Raw genomic sequence first — 19,997 nt, forward strand, 5'->3', positions numbered from 1 at the left:
TGGAATGGCTCAGCGAGGACAAAATAGAGCAGGGGCTGTGGACAGAGGCACAGAAATACACCCGGAGAAGGACAAACTCAAACATGAAGACATCCACAGGATGAGCATATAAGAGCATCTTGTGCTGGGCATGGGCATGGGGGGACACTTGAGTGTGCTGGTTTGGGGCGTGAAGGATCTTTGTTCAGATTGGTGGAAGGTGGTTTCAGGGTGTGATTCCATCTGCCATGCTCCAGCTCTCCTCCTTCCCCCAGATCCACCTAAGGCCTCACTTTCTGGGCAGGAAAGGATTTGGGCCTGACTTGGTATCACAGGCCTGCATCCCATGTTGCATTTTAAAGGTCTTTTTCCAAAAGTGTGTGTGGGTAGGTGTATGGGAGGCTTCCACACTCCTCGTCCTGGACTCAACAGTGTGTGGGCGGGGGTGGGCGGGGCACAGAGTGGAGGGGAACACAGCTGCGGTAGCTACATTCACCCCATGGGCCTCAGGGTTGGAGTCGAGGGTCCTAACAGGCTCCCCATGCTGTTTTCCAAAGCACCGGTCCCGCTCCAGTTCCAGCCCTTTGCCATCTGCTCTTCACGGCCCGCCTGTTTCTCGGCCTCCCACACTACCCTTCGTCTTAAAGACTGCTTTCTCCACTCGCTGCCAGGCTTCCTGACTTCTCTGGCTCTCATAGTGGCCAATATGGGTTGAATCTGGGCTCCATCAGCACTCCTTGGCCCCGCTCATTCCTTCTCTCTATCTCTCCTCCCTCCTCTCCCTCTCTCCTTCCTTTCCCCTCCCTCTCCCATCCCCCTATCCTCTCTCTCCCTCTGGGCTCCCGCATTCCGCTTCGGCAGCCGGCCGGCGCCTCCGGCACCATGCTCCGGCTCCTCCGGTTGCTGCTGCTACTGCTGCTGCTGCCTCCGCCGGGGTCCCCCGAGCCCCCAGGCCTGGCCCGGCTGTCCCCGGGTGCGCCCCCCCAGGCCCCGGACTTGCTCTACGCGGACGGGCTGCGCGCCTACGCGGCCGGGGCTTGGGCGCCGGCCGTGGCGCTGCTGCGGGAGGCGCTGCGGAGCCAGGCGGCCCTGGGCCGCGCGCGGCGGGACTGCGGGGCGCGCTGTGCGGCCGAACCGGGGGCCGCACTCCCCGCCGTGCTGCTCGACGCCCCGGACTCCGGGCCCGGCCCGGCGCAGGGGGCCTGGGAGCGGCTGCTGCTTCGCGCCGCGCTCCGACGGGCCGAGTGCCTGACCCAGTGCGGGGTGCAGAGGCTGGGCCCCGGGGGCGCGGCGCGGCTCCGCGTGGGGAGCGCGCTCCGGGACGCCTTCCGCCGCCGGGAGCCCTACAACTACCTACAGAGGGCCTACTACCAGGTGCGGGAGCCGCCCGGGCCCTTTCCGGGGTCCTGCCCCGACCCGCGCTGCGCTGCTACTTGGAGCTCGCCAGGAGAGGGCGGAAAGCCGGCGCCCGGGACTCCGGGTGGGGCTGGGAGGGGGGGGGGGGTGAGGGCGGTCAACGGACCTCTCCTTTTGAGCAGGTCCCATGAAAACCACGTCAAGTGCCTGTTGCGGTCGCCGAGGGACAGCCTAAGGGAGAGTGGGAGCAAAGTTGGAGCGGGGCTGGGTGGGTTCCTGAGACAGGGTGGAAATAGATCGGAGACGGAGGGAACGGGCCTGAAATGTTAGGTCTTCCTGAGACCTACGTGGGGTGATAGCAGCCTCTTCCTAGGAGCGAAGCGGAGGGGATGGGGGGAAACCCCACCGTTGGACTGGAAGTATTGGCGGGGGGGGGGGGGGGGGGGGGAGGGGTGCGTTGAGTGTGAGCCTTTGCCTGGCAGGGGCAAAGCTGAGGAGCGGTGAGGCCGGACGTCTGGGGGGCGGGCCGCAGCTACTAGTTCAGTAGCTAATGCCTACGTGGCTGGGGAGAGGGGGGCGCTGGTCCCACACACCTCAGCTCAGGGTCCTAGAGACCTGCGGGTTTTACTGGCCGCTCAGGTCTCCCCCACTTCCCTACCGCACTTAGCCATCACTTGCACCTTATCTCCCAAACTGAGGCCCTGAGGTCCCTCTGCCCATATCGCACCCGCTCCAAAGTCTTGAAACCCCTCTTTCCTTAGCAACCAGACTCCTGAACTTCCCCAGAATACTGGTTTCTAGGGGGTCTGGAGGTTGAGAGATGGACAAGTCTTCCAGATGGTCTCGGGGCAGTTCCTGCTGTGCGTGTGGAATGGGAAGGCCAGTGAAGGGGCAGAGAGAGAGGTCTGACACCAATACCTGAGGGCACTAACTTCCTCATCCTTCCCACTTCTCAGCTGAAGAAGCTGGACCTGGCAGCCGCCGCAGCACACACCTTCTTTGTAGCAAACCCAACACACCTCCAGATGCGGGAGGACATGGCCAAGTACAGACGTATGTCTAGGGTGCGGCCCCAGAGCTTCCGGGACCTGGAGACTCCCCCATACTGGGTGAGACTCTTTGACTGGCTAGGTCCATGGGGCTCACTGGGCTCTGACCTGTGTAGCTCAGGTGTCAGGAGATGCGTGTCCTCAGTAACCCTGGATGGAGAGTCCCTCTCTGGGACTTAGCTTTCTTCCTGAGGATCACTCAAGTCCCGTGTTCTACCATTCCGATCCTGAGACCCACCCTATATTCCCCAAGGTGAAGTGGGGTCTGGAGTCCATGCCCCAAATGAGACCAACGCCCCGCCCCCTCTTTCTACCCCCCAATCTTGTTTGGCACCCTGCCCCCAGGATCTCGAGTGACCGCCCACCCCCCTCCCCTACAGGCAGCCTATGACGATGGCCTGGAGCTACTGGGGCGTCAGGAAGCAGGACTGGCACTGCCCCGGCTAGAGGAGGCCCTGCAGGAGAGCCTGGCCCAGGTGGAGAGCTGCCGGGCTGGCTGCGAGGGGCCTGAGGAGCAGCAAAGGGAGGAAGAGGAGGAGGAAGGGACTGGAGGCCAGGGGGGCCTCTATGAGACCATTGCAGGTAAGGAGCTGGGGGTTCGTGGTGCCACGGAGAGAGGCATCACAAGCTGAATGGTTCACCTGTGTCCTCTGCAGGGCACTGGATTCGGGTCCTACAGTGCCGGCAGCGCTGTGTGGGGGACGCAGCCACACGTCCTGGCCGCCGCTTCCCTGTCCCTGACTTCCTTCCCAGCCAGCTGAGGCGGCTGCACGAGGCCCATGCTCAGGGTCAGTTGGGGAAGGGTGACTGGGGTTGGAAACAGGGGAAGTGAAGGTTTGCCTCTGATAGTATCCTGAGCCCCATCTCTGCATCCCTCCCATCTGTCTCTGGATCTCTAGTCGGTCAGGGCTCCGTGGGGACCATCACTTCAGGAGAACTCTCATTTGCTCTCCTTTGGCGCCGTTGTGGAAAGCTCGGGAGATGGGTCACAGGGCTCCTTCTGCCCTTGCTGCTTCTCACCTTCCTTTAATCTCTCCTCTCTTCCTCCCCTTTGAACTCTGCCTGTACAGCTCAGGTATGTTTGAGTAAGCTTTGGAAAGAAGCAATGGATGAGTGTGTCTTCCAGGGGGAATGGGGGCTCTGGAGTTGTTTGGCATTGGGAGACCACCTTCTCTGGCTCGGCCTCTGTCTCCCCGTCTTCTCTGCCTCTGCCCAGGGATCACTGCCCTTCTCAGTCTCTGGGCCCCGCCCCCACCCTCTTGCTCTGTCTCCAGTGGGGAATCTGTCCCAGGCTATGGAAAATGTCCTGAGTGTCCTGCTCTTCTACCCGGAAGATGAGGCTGCCAAGAAGGCTCTGAACCAGTATCAGGCCCAGCTGGGAGAGCCGAGACCTGGCCTGGGGCCAAGAGAGGTAACCCCCTGCTCCATCCTTACTCTGTGAGGTAACCCGAAATCAAATATACCTGCGGAGTCACCCGGACTCTGTCTCCCCATCTGGTCCACTACAGGCAACCCCAGATCCGCATTGGACTTGTCTCCGCTCCCTGCTCCCCACTTCAGACTCTCCTTCCCGAGTCCATGTGCCAGCCATCCCCCTTCCCTGAACTTCACCACTCCTTGCCCCTGCCTTATGTGTCCTCCTGTGCGCACACAGATGCGTGCACACACACACACTCCTCCCCCCACCACCCTCCAGCCTTAACTTCCCTGCCCCACTCTCCTTGTCTCACCCCCTTCTCCCTGCTGCCCACCCTGCCTCAGGACATCCGGCAATTCATCCTTCGATCCTTGGGGGAGAAGAGACAGCTCTACTACGCCATGGAGCACCTGGGGACCAGCTTCAAGGATCCTGTGAGTATCTCCCCTTCTCTCCATCCTACCCTTCAGTGCGCCCCCAGGAGGAGGAGAACAGTGATGCCCTCCATTTGTTTCCCACCCTCCCTGGGAGGCTTGGAGAGGAGTCTGCATTCCCAGTTTTTCAGGGACAGAGGCAGGTACCTGTAGTAGAGGGCAGCTTTGGGGTCATGCAGGCCTAGGTGTTGGTCTCTTCTCTGCCATAAACAAGCTCTGGACCCTCACTCGCCTCAGCCTCAATTTCCTTACCTGTAAAATGGGAACATCACACCTGTCTCATGGGACTCTTGAAACCATAGCACTTGCTAGAAATTAGAGAAAGTTCTGTTGCTGCTGCTTTCGTTACTGTTCTTTTTATTGTAGTCATACGAGGAAACGAAAGGGCAGAGTTTTGTTCATTGCTAGGATGACAGCATAAAGCAGGTTTTCTCAACCTTCTTGGCACCATTGACTTTTTTGACTTGATAATTCTTTGTAGGGGAGCAGAAGGGGGCTTTCCTAGGCATTGTAGAATGTTCAGCAGCTCCCCTGGCCTCTACCCAATAGATGTCAATAGCACTCTCTGAGTCATGACCATCAAAAATGTTTCCAGACATTGCCAAATGTCCCCTGTGGGGCAAAATCTCCTTGTTTGAGATCCTCTGGTTCAAAGCATAGCCTCTAAAGCTAGTTTAGTATGTATGTATGTATGGATGGATTTTAAGAAGGCTCCACACCCAACATGGGGCTGGACCTCAGGACCCCAAGATCAAGAGTCACATGCTTTACTGACTGAGCCACTAGGTGCCCCTCTAAAGCTAGTTTGAGTCTCAACTCTGTCACCAACTAGCTGTGTGATCTTGGGCATGTTACTCTACTTCTCTGTGTCTTAGAGTCTTTTTTTTTTTTTAATGTTTGTTTATTTTTGAGAGAGAGACAGAGAGACAGACACAGAGCATGAGCAGGGGAGGGGCAGAGAGAGAGGGAGACACAGAATCCGAAGCAAGCTCCAGGCTCTGATCTGTCAGCACAGAGCCCGACTCAGGGCTCAAACCCACGAACCTCAAGATCATGGCCTGAGCTGAAGTTGGACACTCAACTGATTGAGCCACCCAGGTGCCCCTGTCTTTTTTTTTTTTTTTTTAAGTTTTATTATTTATTTTGAGAGAGACAGGGAGACAGACAGAGAGAGAGAGAGAAAGAGAGCCCATGAGCAGGGGAGGGGCAGAGAGAATCCCAAACAGGCTCCACACTGTCAGTGCAGAGCCCAGTGTGGGGCTCAAACTCAAGAACCGTGAGATCATGACCTGAGCTGAAATCAGGAGTCGGGACACTTAACTGGCTGAGCCACCTAGACACTCCTTAGAGTCTTCAACTGTAAAATGGGCACATTAAGACAAGGTGTTTCATAAGACTGGAGCACCTGGGTGGCTCAGTCAGTTGAGCATCTGACTTCGGCTTGGGTCATGATCTCACGGTTTGTGAGTTCGGGCCCTGTGTCGGGCTCTGCTGACAGCTTAAAGCCTGGAGCCTGCTTCGGATTCTGTGTCTCCCTCTCTCTCTGCCCCTCCCCTGTTCATGTTTTGTCTCTCTCTCTCTCTCTCTCGCTCTCTCAAAAACGAATAAATGTTAAAAAAATTTTTTTTCATAAAAGGTGTTTCATAAGACTATTGTGGACATTAAACAATAAAGTTTCATGTAGTCCACTTTTGTGTATAAAGTTGTTAGAACAGCACCTGACAAATAGTTCTATGTAAGCAGTTGTTGTTGTTACAGAGTTTGGCCCAGCACCCAGGGCTCCTGACAATGAGTCTGGGGCTTTTCTCACCTCTACTTTCCTCTCTGAAAGTTCAGAGTCTAATGTCAGGGGTTCAGGCTGGATGTGGTGGGTGATGGTGCTTTTCCTGACTGTCCCAGGATTCCTGGACCCCAGCAGCTGTCATCCCAGAGGCACTTAGAGAAAAGCTCAGGTAGGAGATGCCCTGTGGTGGGAGTGGCCTGGCCTGAGCTGGAAGGTGAGGGAGGGGTCCTGGAAGGTCTGGACTGGCCTGTGCATCCACTGAGTATGTCTCTCACCCCTGAGAGAGGATCAAGAGAAGAGGCCTTGGGACCATGAGCCGCCACAGCCAAAGCCCTTGACCCACTGGAAGGGTAAGTTCCCAGGAGAGCAGGAAGCAGGAGCTGAGAGGGCCCCGGGGCCGCCAGCTACTGCTGGGTCTGCCCCCAGGGGGCACTCAACACTCTCTGTCCTGTTCCTTCCCCTGCAGATGTCCTCCTCCTGGAGGGAGTCACCCTGACCCAGGATGCAAGACAGCTGAATGGGTCAGAACGGGCCGTGTTGGACGGGCTGCTCACCCCAGCTGAGTGTGGACTGCTGCTGCAGCTGGCCAAGGTAAGAAGACCTGTGAGTAGGCACTGTTGGCTAGTTAGGGACCTCAGGCTCAGCACACCCAGCCTGCCCCCTGTTCTGCCATCTCTGGTTCTCCAGGGGCCCTGCGCCTGCCACTACCTCACCGCTGTGGACAAGTTCCCTTCCTCTTAGCTGAGGTGGGGTGGGTGGACACTCTTTACAAAGGAATTTTGCTAGAAATTGATAGGAAGAACAAAACAAAAACCATGAAGGGATAAAAAAGGGTGAGTGTGCAGGCGAGGATTTCTTGATTAGCCGAGAGTTTAATTATCGGCTTGGCTGATAGCTTAGCAGACGCACAGGCGTCTTCTTCCATCCATTGTATCCCCTGCTCGTTTGGGTTGAATGATCCATATTCACCAGGTTGAGTCTCAGTGTGCCTTCCACACACACTCACTGAGTATCTGCTGTGCACTCAGAACTACTGGGTTACAGGGGGAGGTAGATGAACGTAGACCTGCCTTCAGGACCTCACTGCATAGAGAAAGAATCAGACACAGAGACACATAATTAGAGCGAGGGGTAAGTTTGCTACATGTACCCATCCAAACAGAAGCACCAAAATGCAAAGTCACAGAAGGCTTACTGGGCGGAGGGAGGTGGGCTGGCATTTGAGCTCAGTCTTAAGGATGAGTTAACAAGCAGAGAAGGGGAAGAAAGCCAGGCTGGAAGGGAGAAGGACAGGGGGTACTCTGGCAAGTGCAGTAGAGCACGGGAGTTAAGAGCATGAGACAGTGATTACCTGGGTGAGTGATTTTAATGTCTCTGAGCTGAGCCTAGTTTCTTGAGCTGTAAAACAGGGATAAAGGCAGTGGTTCTTTTAGGGTTGTTGTGAGGTAGTACATGGTAAAGGTGTTAGAAGAATATAAAAAGTGCTTAGGGTTAGCCATTGTCTATTATCTATCTATTATGTATTATCGCTATTATCATCAGGCTGTGGATCATCCAGAAGAGGTCCAGGGGAGAGAACCCAAAGGTGGAGGTACAGAAGAGATGGCGAAGGGCCTCCTGTACCCTACCAGGGAGTTTGTAGGTGGTGGACAGCTTATTGGAGAATTTAAGGAGGGGTTGACTTTTACGTTCCCATCCCTCAGCAGGAGCAGGGTCCTGAGTCACCATCCTGCAGAATTGGTAGATCCTTCTAGTGGCACTGTGGAGAATGCAGTGGGCGAGGAAAGTAAGGGGAGAGGCTTCTGGGGTGATGCAAGCATGCCACTGCCTTAGGTTAGATCTTTATTGCAAGGAAATGGAGAGAGGGGACAGATGAGAAAATATTTAGAAAGTCAAAGATAGAGAAGTTCAGGACTAAAGGATAGAGTCAGGGATAACTCCCAAGTATCGGACTTTCTTTCTGTTCCTTCATCACACTATATTCATTCAGGCCTCAGGACCTTTGCACTTACTATTTTTGCAGCCTGGAACATTTTCTCTCTCACATGTTGAAGTGGCTCCTTCATACCATTTGCTTTCAATTTGGATGTCACCTCATCAATTAGCTGTCCCCTAACCACTGCCTGGGTACTCTCAAGGTTGAAACCCCGTTTTAATTTTCTTTTCTTTCTTTTTTTTTTTTTAATTTTTTAATGTTTATTTTATTTTTGAGGGAGAGAGAGACAGAGCATGCACAGAGGAGGGGCAGAGAGAGAGAGTCACAGAATCGGAAGCAGGCTTCAGGCTCTGAGCTGTCAGCACAGAGCCCAACACAGGGCCTGAACTCACAAACTATGAGATTGTGACCTGAGCTAAAGCTGATGCTTAACCGACTGGGCCTCATAGATGCCTCCGTTTTTTCCTTTATACCACTTGTCACCATCTGAATTGATCTGGCTTGTTTATTCATTTATTATCTCAACATATGAACTGCATGAGAGCAGGGACCTTTTCATGTTCACAGTTGTGTACTCAGTGCCTAGAACAGTGCCTGACATATAGTAAGCACTCAGTACAAATTTGTTGAATGAATAAATACAAGGAGAGAAGGTTAGATGGCTTGGGTGACCATGGAGTTTATATGCAGGGTTACAGGTAGTGGTTTCAAAAAGGGTTACAGGTAGGTGTCAGGAAAAGGACATCCAAATACCGGGAGACCCCCAGGTAACGAGACTCGCGTAGGTGGTTGGGTAATTGGGACTCAGCATCAAGGGTCCTCACGTTCTCCAAGAGTGTGTCAGGTGGGAAAAGGTCAGAGACCTGCTGTCTCCCCACCTTGAGCTGGTTGGGACCTTGCCTGACTATCAAACCTCCTGCTAGGGCCTTGTTTCTGGAGAGACTCCTGTATTATTAGCTCATCAGGAGTGAATGCTCAAGCCCTTCCTGCCCCGCTTCCCCAACAGCCCTTAGCCTCTCAGAGGCCCCTTCCCCACTGTAGGAAGCTCTCCAGCGTTCTGGGCATAGAAGCCCCGTGAGTGGGATTCCATATCTTTACCAGAGAGTGACAATACAGACATGAAGATAGTCATTCTGCGTGAAGGGCAGCAGCTCAGGGAGGGGGGCCACCAGAGAACCTTGGGGGATTCTAGCTTCTTGCAGGAAGCGGGAGGATTGGAGGAAGGTCTTGTATCCCTGTGGGCAGTGAGGTGGGAGATAGCCTGGGACCCAGGGAGTGTGACTCCACAGCCGACTCTCTCCCTCCATAGGATGCCGCTGAGGCTGGAGCCAGGTCCGGCTATCGTGGCCGCCGCTCCCCTCACACCCCCCATGAACGCTTTGAGGGGCTCACAGTGCTCAAGGCTGCACAGGTGAGAGGAAGCCCCCCTGCCCTTGTCTGAAGCCCAGAACCGGAGAAGAGGGTACGCAGGAGGCTGGGAACCCGGGCCTGGGCCTCTCCTGTGGAAGGGCTCTCCAGAGACCGAGAGTACCCGAGTCCTCTGCCTAGAGTTGGGGGTGGGGTAGGCGTTCTGAGACGTAGGGACCTGGGTTATGGTCACAGAGCCAATGGAAGGGGCAGTTTGGGCTGATGGACAGAGCCTGTTGCTGAGACTCCAAACCCGTGGGTGGAGAGCAATGGAAGTAGGGCAGGGGCTGGGTCTGGGCTGTCCTTCCATGGTCCCCTCCTTTCCCGCCCTTCATTTCTCCGCTTGCAGCTGGCCCGGGCCGGGGCCGTGGGCAGTCAGGGGGCTAAGCTGCTTCTGGAGGTGAGCGAGCGCGTCCGGACGTTGACACAGGCCTACTTTTCCCCGGAGCGGCCCCTGCATCTTTCCTTCACCCACCTGGTGTGCCGGAGTGCCATAGAAGGTAATCGCCAGGGACCCCAGCTGTTCCTCCCCAACCTCGAGCCCCTGTTGGGCACTGCACACCCTCAGCAGCCCCCGCACTCTGTGGGTTTTCTGACTCCCCTGCCCCGGTGAGGGCCTGGCTGCTCGGCCCGGCAGTGATCCCCCGAAGCCGCAGGGTGGGTGTGGATGGCAGTGGATGGGCCCCGGGGGTGTTCACCAGGCCCCTTTGCTTCCCAGGAGAGCAAGAGCAGCGCATGGACCTGAGTCACCCGGTGCACGCAGACAATTGCGTGCTGGACCCCGACACTGGGGAGTGCTGGAGGGAGCCCCCGGCCTACACCTATCGTGACTACAGGTGGGTGCCCCCCACCCCCAGGGGTCAGGCAGGCGGGCCTGGGTTGGGGGTCTCACTGCCTGCTGTCTCCTTCCCTTTCCAGTGGGCTCCTCTACCTCAATGATGACTTCCATGGTGGGGACCTGTTCTTCACAGAGCCTAACGCCCTCACGGTCACAGTAAGCAGGGTAGGGGGTGTGGGGGTGTCACAGGGAGCCCAGCTGTGGACTCAGGATTCAAAACAGAAGGTTCCCAGAGGCAAATGCAGGGAAATGGCCTGGGACCACCTTAACCCTTTCCTTTCCTGGCCTCCCCAGCCCTTTCCACCACTGGTCTGTGTTCAGGGGCTCTCTTAGAGGTTGATTACCCTTCCTCAGGGGATCTCGAGTGGCCCCTCCACACCCTGCCTTCAGTGTTTTCCTCACCTCCTTAGGTAGAGTGGGTAAAGCACAGGACCCCCAACCCTATTCCAGGCATAAACCAGGGGCTAGAATTGGGCAGAAGGAGAGGGGCAGTGAGTTCTCATCATTTATTTCTCCATTTTACCCACTTAGCTTCTTCTCCGTTAATGCCAGCTACTGATAATCCAAGGCCTCCTTGAGGTGGAAAAATGTCCCCAAGATCCTTATCCCCAATACCCAGAGTCTGGTACTGCATTCGCACCCTCAGATTGCATCACCCTGGGTCCAAAGGGTTGGGCAGGGGTTGGGAAGGGACCGGCAGGAGGCCCTCCATGGAGGCCCCTTTTCTTTAGCTCCCAACTCCTCTAGCCTTGGTCTGGCACTTGTGCTCCTCAGGTTGAGGCCGATTTCTCATTTCTCCCAAGATAGGCTCTGAATTCAGGAATGGGAAGTGATGGGTAGGAGAGCTGAACATTTTGTGCCCCTGCCCCCATCCTGCTCTAGGCAGTCGGGGCCAAGTTCTCTGAGAGCACCTATCCCTGGAGCTGAACCTGCCCTCACCCCCCAGGCTCAGGTTCGTCCTCGCTGTGGACGCCTCGTGGCCTTCAGCTCCGGTGGGGAGAATCCCCACGGTGTGTGGGCTGTGACGCGGGGACGGCGCTGCGCCCTGGCACTGTGGCACACCTGGGCCCCTGAGCACAGGGAGCAGGTGAGGAGGAGCGGGAGCAGGAAGGGATGGCCCTCCTGGTGTGTGAAGGATGAGGGGCAGGGGCTGAGATGCCCCAGGGAGGGTCCTTGGGGCAAGGCGATGCAGGGGATTGGGCCAGACTCTCCTCCCCACTCCCTAGGAGTGGACAGAAGCCAAAGAGCTACTGAAGGAGCCAGAGGAGGAAGAGGAGGAGGAGGAGGAAGAGGAAGAAATGCCAAGCAGAGACCCTTCCCCAGAACCCCCCAGCCGCAGGCTTCAGCGGGTCCAGGACAGAGTTGGGAAACCACCTCGGGTCCGAGAGGAGCTGTGAGGGACTGAGCCAGCTCCTTGGGGAGGTGGCCACTTGACTTGTGAAGGGCCACCTTGATGCCAGGACCCACGAGAAGCCCCCATGTGATGAGAGCAGAACAGCGAGCTCTCTGTCCCTGCACCCCTACTCCCTTGGGGATCACGAGGGCTGTCCAGCCCTGGACTCAGAGGACAGTGCACAGACGAGCCTAGAGCTCACGAGGCCTGGCTGATGGACCTCCAGCCCTAGGACAGACCGAGGACACTATGCCTCCCTGGAAAGAAATGGCAGGGTTAGGACCCGACTGCTTCCAATGTGGAGGATGAGAGGGAGGATAGCCCCAGTGCCCTGTCCCAGCCTGTAATAAAGAGCTGAAGATCCCTCAGCCAGGGCCCGATGGAGTGTATCACAGTTTCTCTGGTGTCTGCAGAGGGGAGTGGCTGTGGCTGGCCTGGGAGGAGACAGGTGTCTTTGGGCCTCCCAGAGGCGGGGCCACTCAAAGCCTGTGATTTGTCAGGGAAATCTCGGCCACCTGCTCCCCGCATGCAAATGGACCTAAACCCCTGACAGCTGCTCCTTGGGCCTCCAACTCTAAGCCCCGTCTTCCCTCTCTGAGCTTGACCGAGACATAGGGCAGCCTGATCCCTCTGGTTCCAGCCTTCACAGCCCCAGCAGGACTCCGTGAGTCATGGGGGCAAGGAGTGGGCCAAACCCCAGATGGGAGCGGGGTCGGGGTTGCTCCCCGCTTCCCACCCTTGGTCCACTCAAAGCAGGGACAGGCCCGTCCATCTTCCTCTCTGGATCCCCTGTGCCTTTCCCCACCCCCCAGGATCAGACCCAGGGGCAGCTGGTTGGGGTTTGTTGAGAAGAAGGATTATCCAGATCAGTCCCTTCTAATCTCAGCTCCTGCCTGCACCCTCCCCATATTCACCATAACCCTCTTACCCCCCTTCCCCACAACTCTGAACTAAGAGTCAAAATCTTGGGCATTGACGATGAGCCACCTCTCACCCTCCTATTCTGGCTCCTGGACTGGTTGCTAGGCAGGCCCTGACTGCCACGATCATCAGCGTTGGTGGGGGCAAGGGCCTGGCGGGGTGGGGGGTGGGGGGGCTGGAGCTGTGCTTGCTTCTGCTCTTCTGCCCCCCTCCCAAACCCCAAACTTTAATCCTCACAGCTTTGCTCTAATCCCATGGGGCCTGATGCTCTTATCTCTGCCTACAGGGAGACTGGCCCAGGAAGCACCCCTCAGCCCCTCTTCCCTCCAGGGCTTGTGAGGGACTGCTCCTCTCTATAGCCCCACATCCCTGTTCCCACCTACCCACCGCCCCAGGCTGGGCCCAAGTCTCTCTGGAAGCCGCACACCTCCCTTCCTGCCCTCTCCCCACACCGTTGCCAGCTGATTTCATTTGCCTGACGTCGTCGTTGTCGTTGCCCTACCCTTCTCTGTCAGTGCTCCCCCTGACCCCCCCCCCCCCCCAGAGTTGGGGCCAGGCCAGGCCAGCTCCTCTGGCAGCAGAGCCGGGGCAGGTGACGGGTTGGCGTCGCAGCTGAGGGAGTGAGGAAGCGCCTGGAAACCTGGGAGAGGTCCAGTCAGAGTCCAAGTAAGAGGGGGCTGGCCTGGCTCGGCTGTCTGGGGCTGGGGGCTGCAGGGAGGGCTCGGGCAGGGCTGGGCTTGGCTGTGCAGGGCTCCAAACATGAAGGGGTTGGTGGGGCGGTGGTGCAGGCCACCCAGTCGTCTCTCAATTTCTTGTAGTGGGTTCCAGCCCCTGAGTCAGGTGCGGGGGAAAGGACAGAAACGTGGCCTGGTGGGGACCCCCCCCCTATGCTTACCCCTTGTTCCCGACAGGAGCCGGAGCTACCCCTCAACCTATCAGCCATGGGGGAAATGGAGCAGCTGAGGCAGGAAGCGGAGCAGCTCAAGAAGCAGATTGCCGTAACCCCAGAGCCCTTCCACAGGGGGACCCCAGAAAACATGGAACCGGGGACACGAGGGAGTGTGGATGGGGTGGGGGAAGGGGGCTGGATTTACTCTTGAGTGATACCTTAGAGACCCCTGACCTGAAAGTGGCCAGAGACTTTCTGAACGTGGATCTCAAATTTGAGATGTCCCCCAAACCCTAGAGCCCCGAAGCCCACCTACCTCAGAGGCCCATGCACCCACTACCCTCACCTTGTGTTGATGCTCCCCTGATGTCTGCTTCTCTACCTGCCCCCTCCCCAGGATGCCCGGAAAGCCTGTGCTGACATTACTCTGGCAGAGGTGAGACCTCCTGTCCTACCCGCTAAGGCAGGGCCGGAGGGCACGGCAGGGGAGGGGAGGGAAGCTCCCTGGTGCCCAAGCTTTAGTACAGCGTGTCCCTAGAATGAGGAACCACATTGATTAATTCATTCAACAAACATTTAGTGAGATCTGCTGTGGGCCGGCCCCTTACTGGAAGCTAAGAATGCAGATGATGTCCCTATCCTCACCCATAACACAAGAATGATCACATGCTCTCACAGGGTGGTGAGGATGAGGAGAGGGACGGTGCTTTGCAAATCACAAAGCCCTTATAGACCAGTTACTAGTTTTCTAATCGTGTCCTTCACCAATTCTAAGGGCACATCTTTTCACATTGTGACATCTCTGAGATCAAGATGCGTCCAAAAATAGATGATGCCTTACATTTATAATGGGCAACATGTTTTCTTTCTCAGTGATACCTAGATGCCTGGTGCTTCTAGGAGTTGGTGGCACCTTATATTGGATTAAATATGTTAATAGTAAGAGGGAACATTTACTGAACACTTGCCGTGAGCCAAACACTGGGCTAAGTTGCTTAGATACGTAACTGCGTTTAATTTTCACAACGACACCATGAGTTGATGCTACAAACCTCATTTTGCAGATGAGGAAACAGGATCAGAGAGGGCGAGTAACTTGCCCAAGATACCAAAGCAAGTAAATGACAGGTCAAGGCCACTGACTCGAGCCTGAGCCTAAGTCTAGAAGCTGGATAGAGTTTAAGAGACATAGGACCACAAATTTCAGGAGGTGCTGTTCAGGGTCATAGGGCTGCCCTGGGTGCCCAGGGAAAGAGATAACCATGCTGTAGGTGTTGTATGGGACCCAGCTCCCAGTGGCTTGGGACCGCGAATGTGTGTGTCTCTTCCCAAGTCCGTGTTTGGTGACTTCACACTGGCAGCTTGAAACTGGTCAAGGTGGGACTATTTACATGCCAGAAATCATTCTCTCTTGTCTCCTCCTCCCCCACCCCGCACTGGAGAGGTGCTTGTCAAACACCTAGCGACGTGCCGCTAGCCATGCATGGTCTCTCCCACATCAATTGAAGCCACTCCAAGGCAAAGACTTATTTCTCTAAGGCTGGAGGCCTGACCCAGAGCCTGGCACAGAACAGAAACTTGTGCAGATCAGTGGTTGCAACACTGACATCTAGGTAGGTGTTCTACTCACCCTGATTTCTAGTGCCCCCTTTTCTACAGCTGGTGTCTGGCCTAGAGGTCGTGGGGAGAGTCCAGATGCGGACAAGGCGGACGTTAAGGGGACACCTGGCCAAGATCTATGCCATGCACTGGGCTACCGACTCCAAGTGAGACTTGAGAGGCACCCAGAGGTCGGGGGCGGGGAGGCAGGAAGGAGAGGCTTGGGTGACGTGGGGTGCTCTCTGCCCAGGCTGCTCGTAAGTGCCTCGCAAGACGGGAAGCTGATCGTGTGGGACACCTATACCACCAATAAGGTAGCTGCCCCCCACCCCTCCATCCCCCTGTCCTTCCTTTGGGGCATTCATTGTGCCTACTCTCCCCTGCCCTCCCCACCTGGGAGCTCTGCTCAGGTCCTGCCTCTGCCCACCCTCCCACAGGTGCATGCCATCCCCCTGCGCTCCTCCTGGGTTATGACCTGTGCCTATGCCCCGTCAGGGAACTTTGTGGCATGTGGGGGGCTGGACAACATGTGCTCCATCTACAGCCTCAAATCCCGTGAGGGCAATGTCAAGGTCAGCCGGGAGCTGTCTGCTCACACAGGTAAGTGGGAGACCCTCTCTTCCAGTCCCTGTTGCGAGAAGCCCAGGGAAGCCCCAGCACCAGGGTGCTGTGGGCCTGCAGCCAGGGCACTGTCTTGACCACCCCCAGGTTATCTGTCTTGCTGCCGCTTCCTGGACGACAACAACATTGTGACCAGCTCCGGGGACACCACTTGGTGAGGACAGAACACCGTGGGTGCCGGGGCTTGGGGCGCAGCTCTGTCCTGGCCTTTCTGTGACAGTGTGACAGCTTCCTCTCCTCCGGCAGTGCTCTGTGGGACATCGAGACTGGGCAGCAGAAGACTGTGTTTGTGGGACACACAGGGGACTGCATGAGTCTGGCCGTCTCTCCTGACTTCAAACTCTTCATTTCGGGGGCCTGTGACGCCAGCGCCAAGCTCTGGGACGTGCGGGAGGGAACCTGTCGGCAGACATTCACTGGCCATGAGTCGGACATCAACGCCATCTGCGTGAGCCCCGCTCTGCACCCCAGCTCCCGGGAACCCCTCACCACACCCAACACATGCATCCTTCATCCCGGCCCAAGCTCCCTACCCCTTTCTTTTTTAACTTTCCTCTTTGCCATAAGTTCACCTTACAGAAGTTTCCAGAGTAACCAAAAAAGTTCCCGTCTACCCTTCACCGGGATTCACTGCTAACATTTTACCACATTTGCTCTATCGTTCTCTCTCCATAGAGGGAGGGAAGGAAGCATGGAAAGACAGACAGACACATACACCTAGATGTGGCTACAGATACATTTTATTAGTTTTTTCCCCTCGGTCTTTTGAGAGCAAGTTGCAGATTATCATGACTCTTTACCCCTTAAATACTTCAGTGCATGTTTCCTAAAAACAAGGCCATTTTCTTCTGTAGCCACAGTATACTTCTTAAAATCAGATTTAACATTGACATGATATAGTCTATCGTCTATATTCAAATTTCACCAGTTATCCCAAAAATAATAGCAACGGTTTGGCTTTGTTTCGTTTCTGTCCAGGGATGTGTATTGCATTTCCTTGCCATATCTTTTCAGTTACCTTTAAACTGGAACTTTTTTTCTACTTTTGTCTTTCGTGACACTGACATTTTTGAAGAGTACAAACCAGTTTTCTTTAGGCTTTCCGTCCGTTTGAGTTTATCTGACATTTCATCGTGATGAGATTCAGGTCATGCATTTGCACTTGGCCCCGTACTTCCACGCTCTGATCCAGCCTGGAGCCTGGAGTCTGGGACAGCCGCCGCCCTTCTAGCCATGTGACCCTGGGCAAGCTGCCCGCCCTCCCTCAGCCTCAGGCTCTCGCCTGCAATGTGGAAATAAAGCCTGCCTGCTGCACTGTAGTGAGGGGCAGGTGAAGGGTGTAGGGGAGCCGCTGGCATGTGGCTGGCGTGGGATAAATGTCAGCAGTGAAGAGCGCTGGGGGACGGATAGGCAGAGAGGCTGAGGGAAAGAGCCTGTTCTGGAGCCACCAGGGCGGGAGCCAGGGAGAGAGCAGGAGAGGTAGTGGGCTGCCCAGGTCTGAGTCCTGACCCCCTTGCCACCTGTACCCTCAGTTCTTCCCCAACGGAGAGGCCATCTGCACAGGCTCAGACGACGCCTCCTGCCGCCTGTTTGACCTGCGGGCAGATCAGGAGCTGACTGCCTACTCCCACGAGAGCATCATCTGTGGCATCACATCTGTGGCCTTTTCCCTCAGCGGCCGCCTGCTCTTCGCAGGCTATGATGACTTCAACTGCAACATCTGGGACTCCATGAAGGGCGAGCGTGTGGGTAAGGGCCGCCCCCACCCCCCCCACACTTCTGCCATCTCAGCTGGAAGGACCTTCCTACTAGCTCCCTTCCTTGGGACCCTCTCACCACTGTTCCCTAATTCCTGGATGACTCTGAGCTCTATCCCTAGAATCTAGTCCCCCTTGGCTCCCAATCTAGGGCCATCTTCTCTAGTGGCCCTTCTCCACCACCTAATGAGATAGCTGCTTCCCGTGAAAGGAGCTTCTGTGTCACCCCAGACCTGTGAACCTTGAATGTCCAGTCACTTCTGGATTTCCAGGGCCTCTGCAGTTTCAGGGGCATCCACTGAAGGAAAGGGCAATCTCAGGAAACTGCAAGAAGCCCCATCAGGGAGGTCTAGAGTGACCTGAGGGCCCTGACCCCAACCTAGGGGCTTTATCTAGGACCACCCTGGTCTGAAGTTGAATCAGATGGGGTGGCTTCTTCTCTTGGGAGAGGCCACGTGCTGAATGAAAACAACACTGGCCAGAGGGTCAGGATCCAAATCTGAATTCTGTCCCTTAGGCTCTCAGGTCCCTCGGGCAAGTCACTTTTCTCTGGGCCTCAGTCTCTTTATTTGGAAACATAGTAATGAGACTAAAGAGCTACCTCCCCATTTTCTAGGGCCCATCAAGGTGCCCCTGGCTTTTTTCACAGCACACTGACACTGCCAGCCTTCTCCTGTCCCTCCCTGCCCCGCACCCTGCCCACCCTCCACAGACATTGGCCTTGAGAGAAATCCTGCCCCTTAGGGCTAATCCTCTTTCAGTCCCCACCAGGGGCTCAGAGTCCATGGCCAGTCTAACCTAGAATTCCTACATGTGCACATGAACTGTCTGCCAAAGCAGGCTGACTCCTCTCCCTCTTTCTCAGGCGTCCTCTCTGGCCACGACAACAGGGTCAGCTGCCTGGGGGTCACAGCTGACGGGATGGCTGTGGCCACCGGCTCCTGGGACAGCTTCCTCAAAGTCTGGAACTAAGGAGGCTGGAGGAGGGGAGGTAAAAGGCCACGAAGACACTCAGCTGCCCCTCCACTGCCCAATTTTTTTCTAAGGTTTCTTTAAGTTTTCTCTTCTATACCCTAGCTGCCATTCCCACCCAGCTTTGTCCCTTGAGGGCGGTGGGGAAAAATGGGGAGTCTGCCTTTGGGAGGCATTATCAGGGACACGGGGGCAAAGAACTGCCCCATCTCCTCCCATGGTCTCCCCTCTCCACGGTCCTGCAGCTTTTCCCTTAATAAGCAAGGACAACTGACCCCTCCCCAGCCCTTGGTAAGCCTAACAGGCTTCCAGTCTGAGGCCCCAGGCCCTAGAATTCCTCCCCCCAGAGCCACTACCTTTATCCAGATCTGGGTGGCAGAGAGCACTCAGCCCTGTGACTATGGCTCTGGCACCACTAAGATCCTGTCCCTTGTCTCCTTCATGATCTCTCCCTTTTCTACCTTCTTTATTTCTCTCATAAAGCACCTGCAATAAAGTGTACAGGCCTGGGATGTCTGGGATGTCTGGCTTCTGCCCCACTTCTGTTCCAAAAAGATGCAGGTCTAACTCAAATAATAAAACATTATAGGTGCAGGGATGAAGGTTGGGTACCAGACAGCTTGTGGGCAGAGTAGGGTGGAGGCAGAAGCCCAAGCCTCACAGAGAAGGCCTGAGACAGGTCAGGTGGAGAAGGTGCTCACCAGGTGGCTGGGGGAGCATACACACAATGGTTCACTACAACCTGCCTATGGTGCGTCTCTACAGGAAGGTTATGTTGAGAAGGAATGGGGTTATAAAAGACCCTGAATGCCAGGCTAGGGTGTAGACTTTATCCTAAGGGCAATGGGGAACAACTGAAGAGTTTTGAGCAGAGTAGTTTCACGGTCATGTGCTTCTCAGAAAGGTCACCCCTCAGGCGCCCGGGTGGCTCAGTCGGTTAAGCGGTCGACTCCTGATTTCAGCTCAGGTCGTGATCTCACATTTTGTGAGTTCGAGGCCCACATCAGGCTCTGTGCTGACAGCGAGGAGCCTGCTTGGGATTCTCCCTCTCTCCCTCCCTCTGCCCCTCCCCTGCTCACGCTCTGTCTCTCAAAATAAATAAATACCACTTAAAAAAAAAAAAAAAGAAAACTAAAAAAAAAAAAAAGAAAAGAAAAAGAAAGGTTGCCCTAGCAGCGGTGTAGGTTGATGAAAAGGTGAGAGTCGAGACTGGCTAGAAACAAGGCAGGAGGTAGATGGCAAGAAATGCAAGAGCCATAGGACAGGGGGCAGGGAAAGGAATGGGGAAGAGGTTAAAGAATACAGAATCACCAGGATTGAATGCCAAGTGCCAGGATATGGGATGTTAAGAGGGAAGGATTCAAGATAATGGCCAAGGTTCAGGTTTGGGCAACTGGGTGGATAACGTGGTTATTATTTACAGGGATAGAGAGCAGGGGATGAAGAATAGCTTTGGGGGTGGCAGGGGTGGGGGGAGGGCGGATTACAAATTCAACTGTAGACAAATTACCTGTGAAGTGCCTGGGGCACCTGGATAAAGGTCAGGGTTAGATAGAGAGATCTGGAAGTTACTAGAATATAAGAAAGTGATACCTAAACCCTAGAAGTGAACACCTAGAGAGAGCAAGAGGAAAAGGCCAAGGAAA

The 19,997-nt window shown here is 55.6% G+C and overlaps 3 protein-coding genes across 3 annotated transcripts in view; 2 read left to right on the forward strand and 1 right to left on the reverse strand.

Annotated features, from left to right (window-relative positions):
* Window positions 1–19,997, reverse strand: part of PHB2 (prohibitin 2) — a 127,277-nt gene that overhangs the window by 6,202 nt on the left and 101,078 nt on the right. The gene's annotated exons all lie outside the window — the stretch shown is intronic.
* Window positions 529–11,960, forward strand: P3H3 (prolyl 3-hydroxylase 3). Its single transcript, XM_060658529.3, has 15 exons — window positions 529–1,353; window positions 2,292–2,444; window positions 2,765–2,966; window positions 3,041–3,172; window positions 3,659–3,795; window positions 4,146–4,235; window positions 6,135–6,187; window positions 6,301–6,368; window positions 6,485–6,609; window positions 9,264–9,365; window positions 9,711–9,861; window positions 10,080–10,197; window positions 10,280–10,355; window positions 11,146–11,286; window positions 11,426–11,960. Exons 1-15 carry the CDS (start codon window positions 862–864, stop codon window positions 11,594–11,596), a joined length of 2,211 nt encoding a protein of 736 aa, XP_060514512.3. The 5' UTR covers window positions 529–861; the 3' UTR covers window positions 11,597–11,960.
* GNB3 (G protein subunit beta 3) lies at window positions 12,714–18,863 on the forward strand. Its single transcript, XM_060658540.3, has 10 exons — window positions 12,714–13,179; window positions 13,425–13,511; window positions 13,800–13,838; window positions 15,062–15,168; window positions 15,252–15,315; window positions 15,439–15,601; window positions 15,710–15,776; window positions 15,869–16,070; window positions 17,155–17,371; window positions 18,245–18,863. Exons 2-10 carry the CDS (start codon window positions 13,455–13,457, stop codon window positions 18,349–18,351), a joined length of 1,023 nt encoding a protein of 340 aa, XP_060514523.1. The 5' UTR covers window positions 12,714–13,179; window positions 13,425–13,454; the 3' UTR covers window positions 18,352–18,863.

Source organism: Panthera onca, chromosome B4 (genome assembly GCF_046562875.1).
Source record: "Panthera onca isolate mPanOnc1 chromosome B4, mPanOnc1 haplotype 2, whole genome shotgun sequence".
In the NCBI taxonomy this organism is placed as follows: Eukaryota; Metazoa; Chordata; class Mammalia; order Carnivora; family Felidae; genus Panthera; species Panthera onca.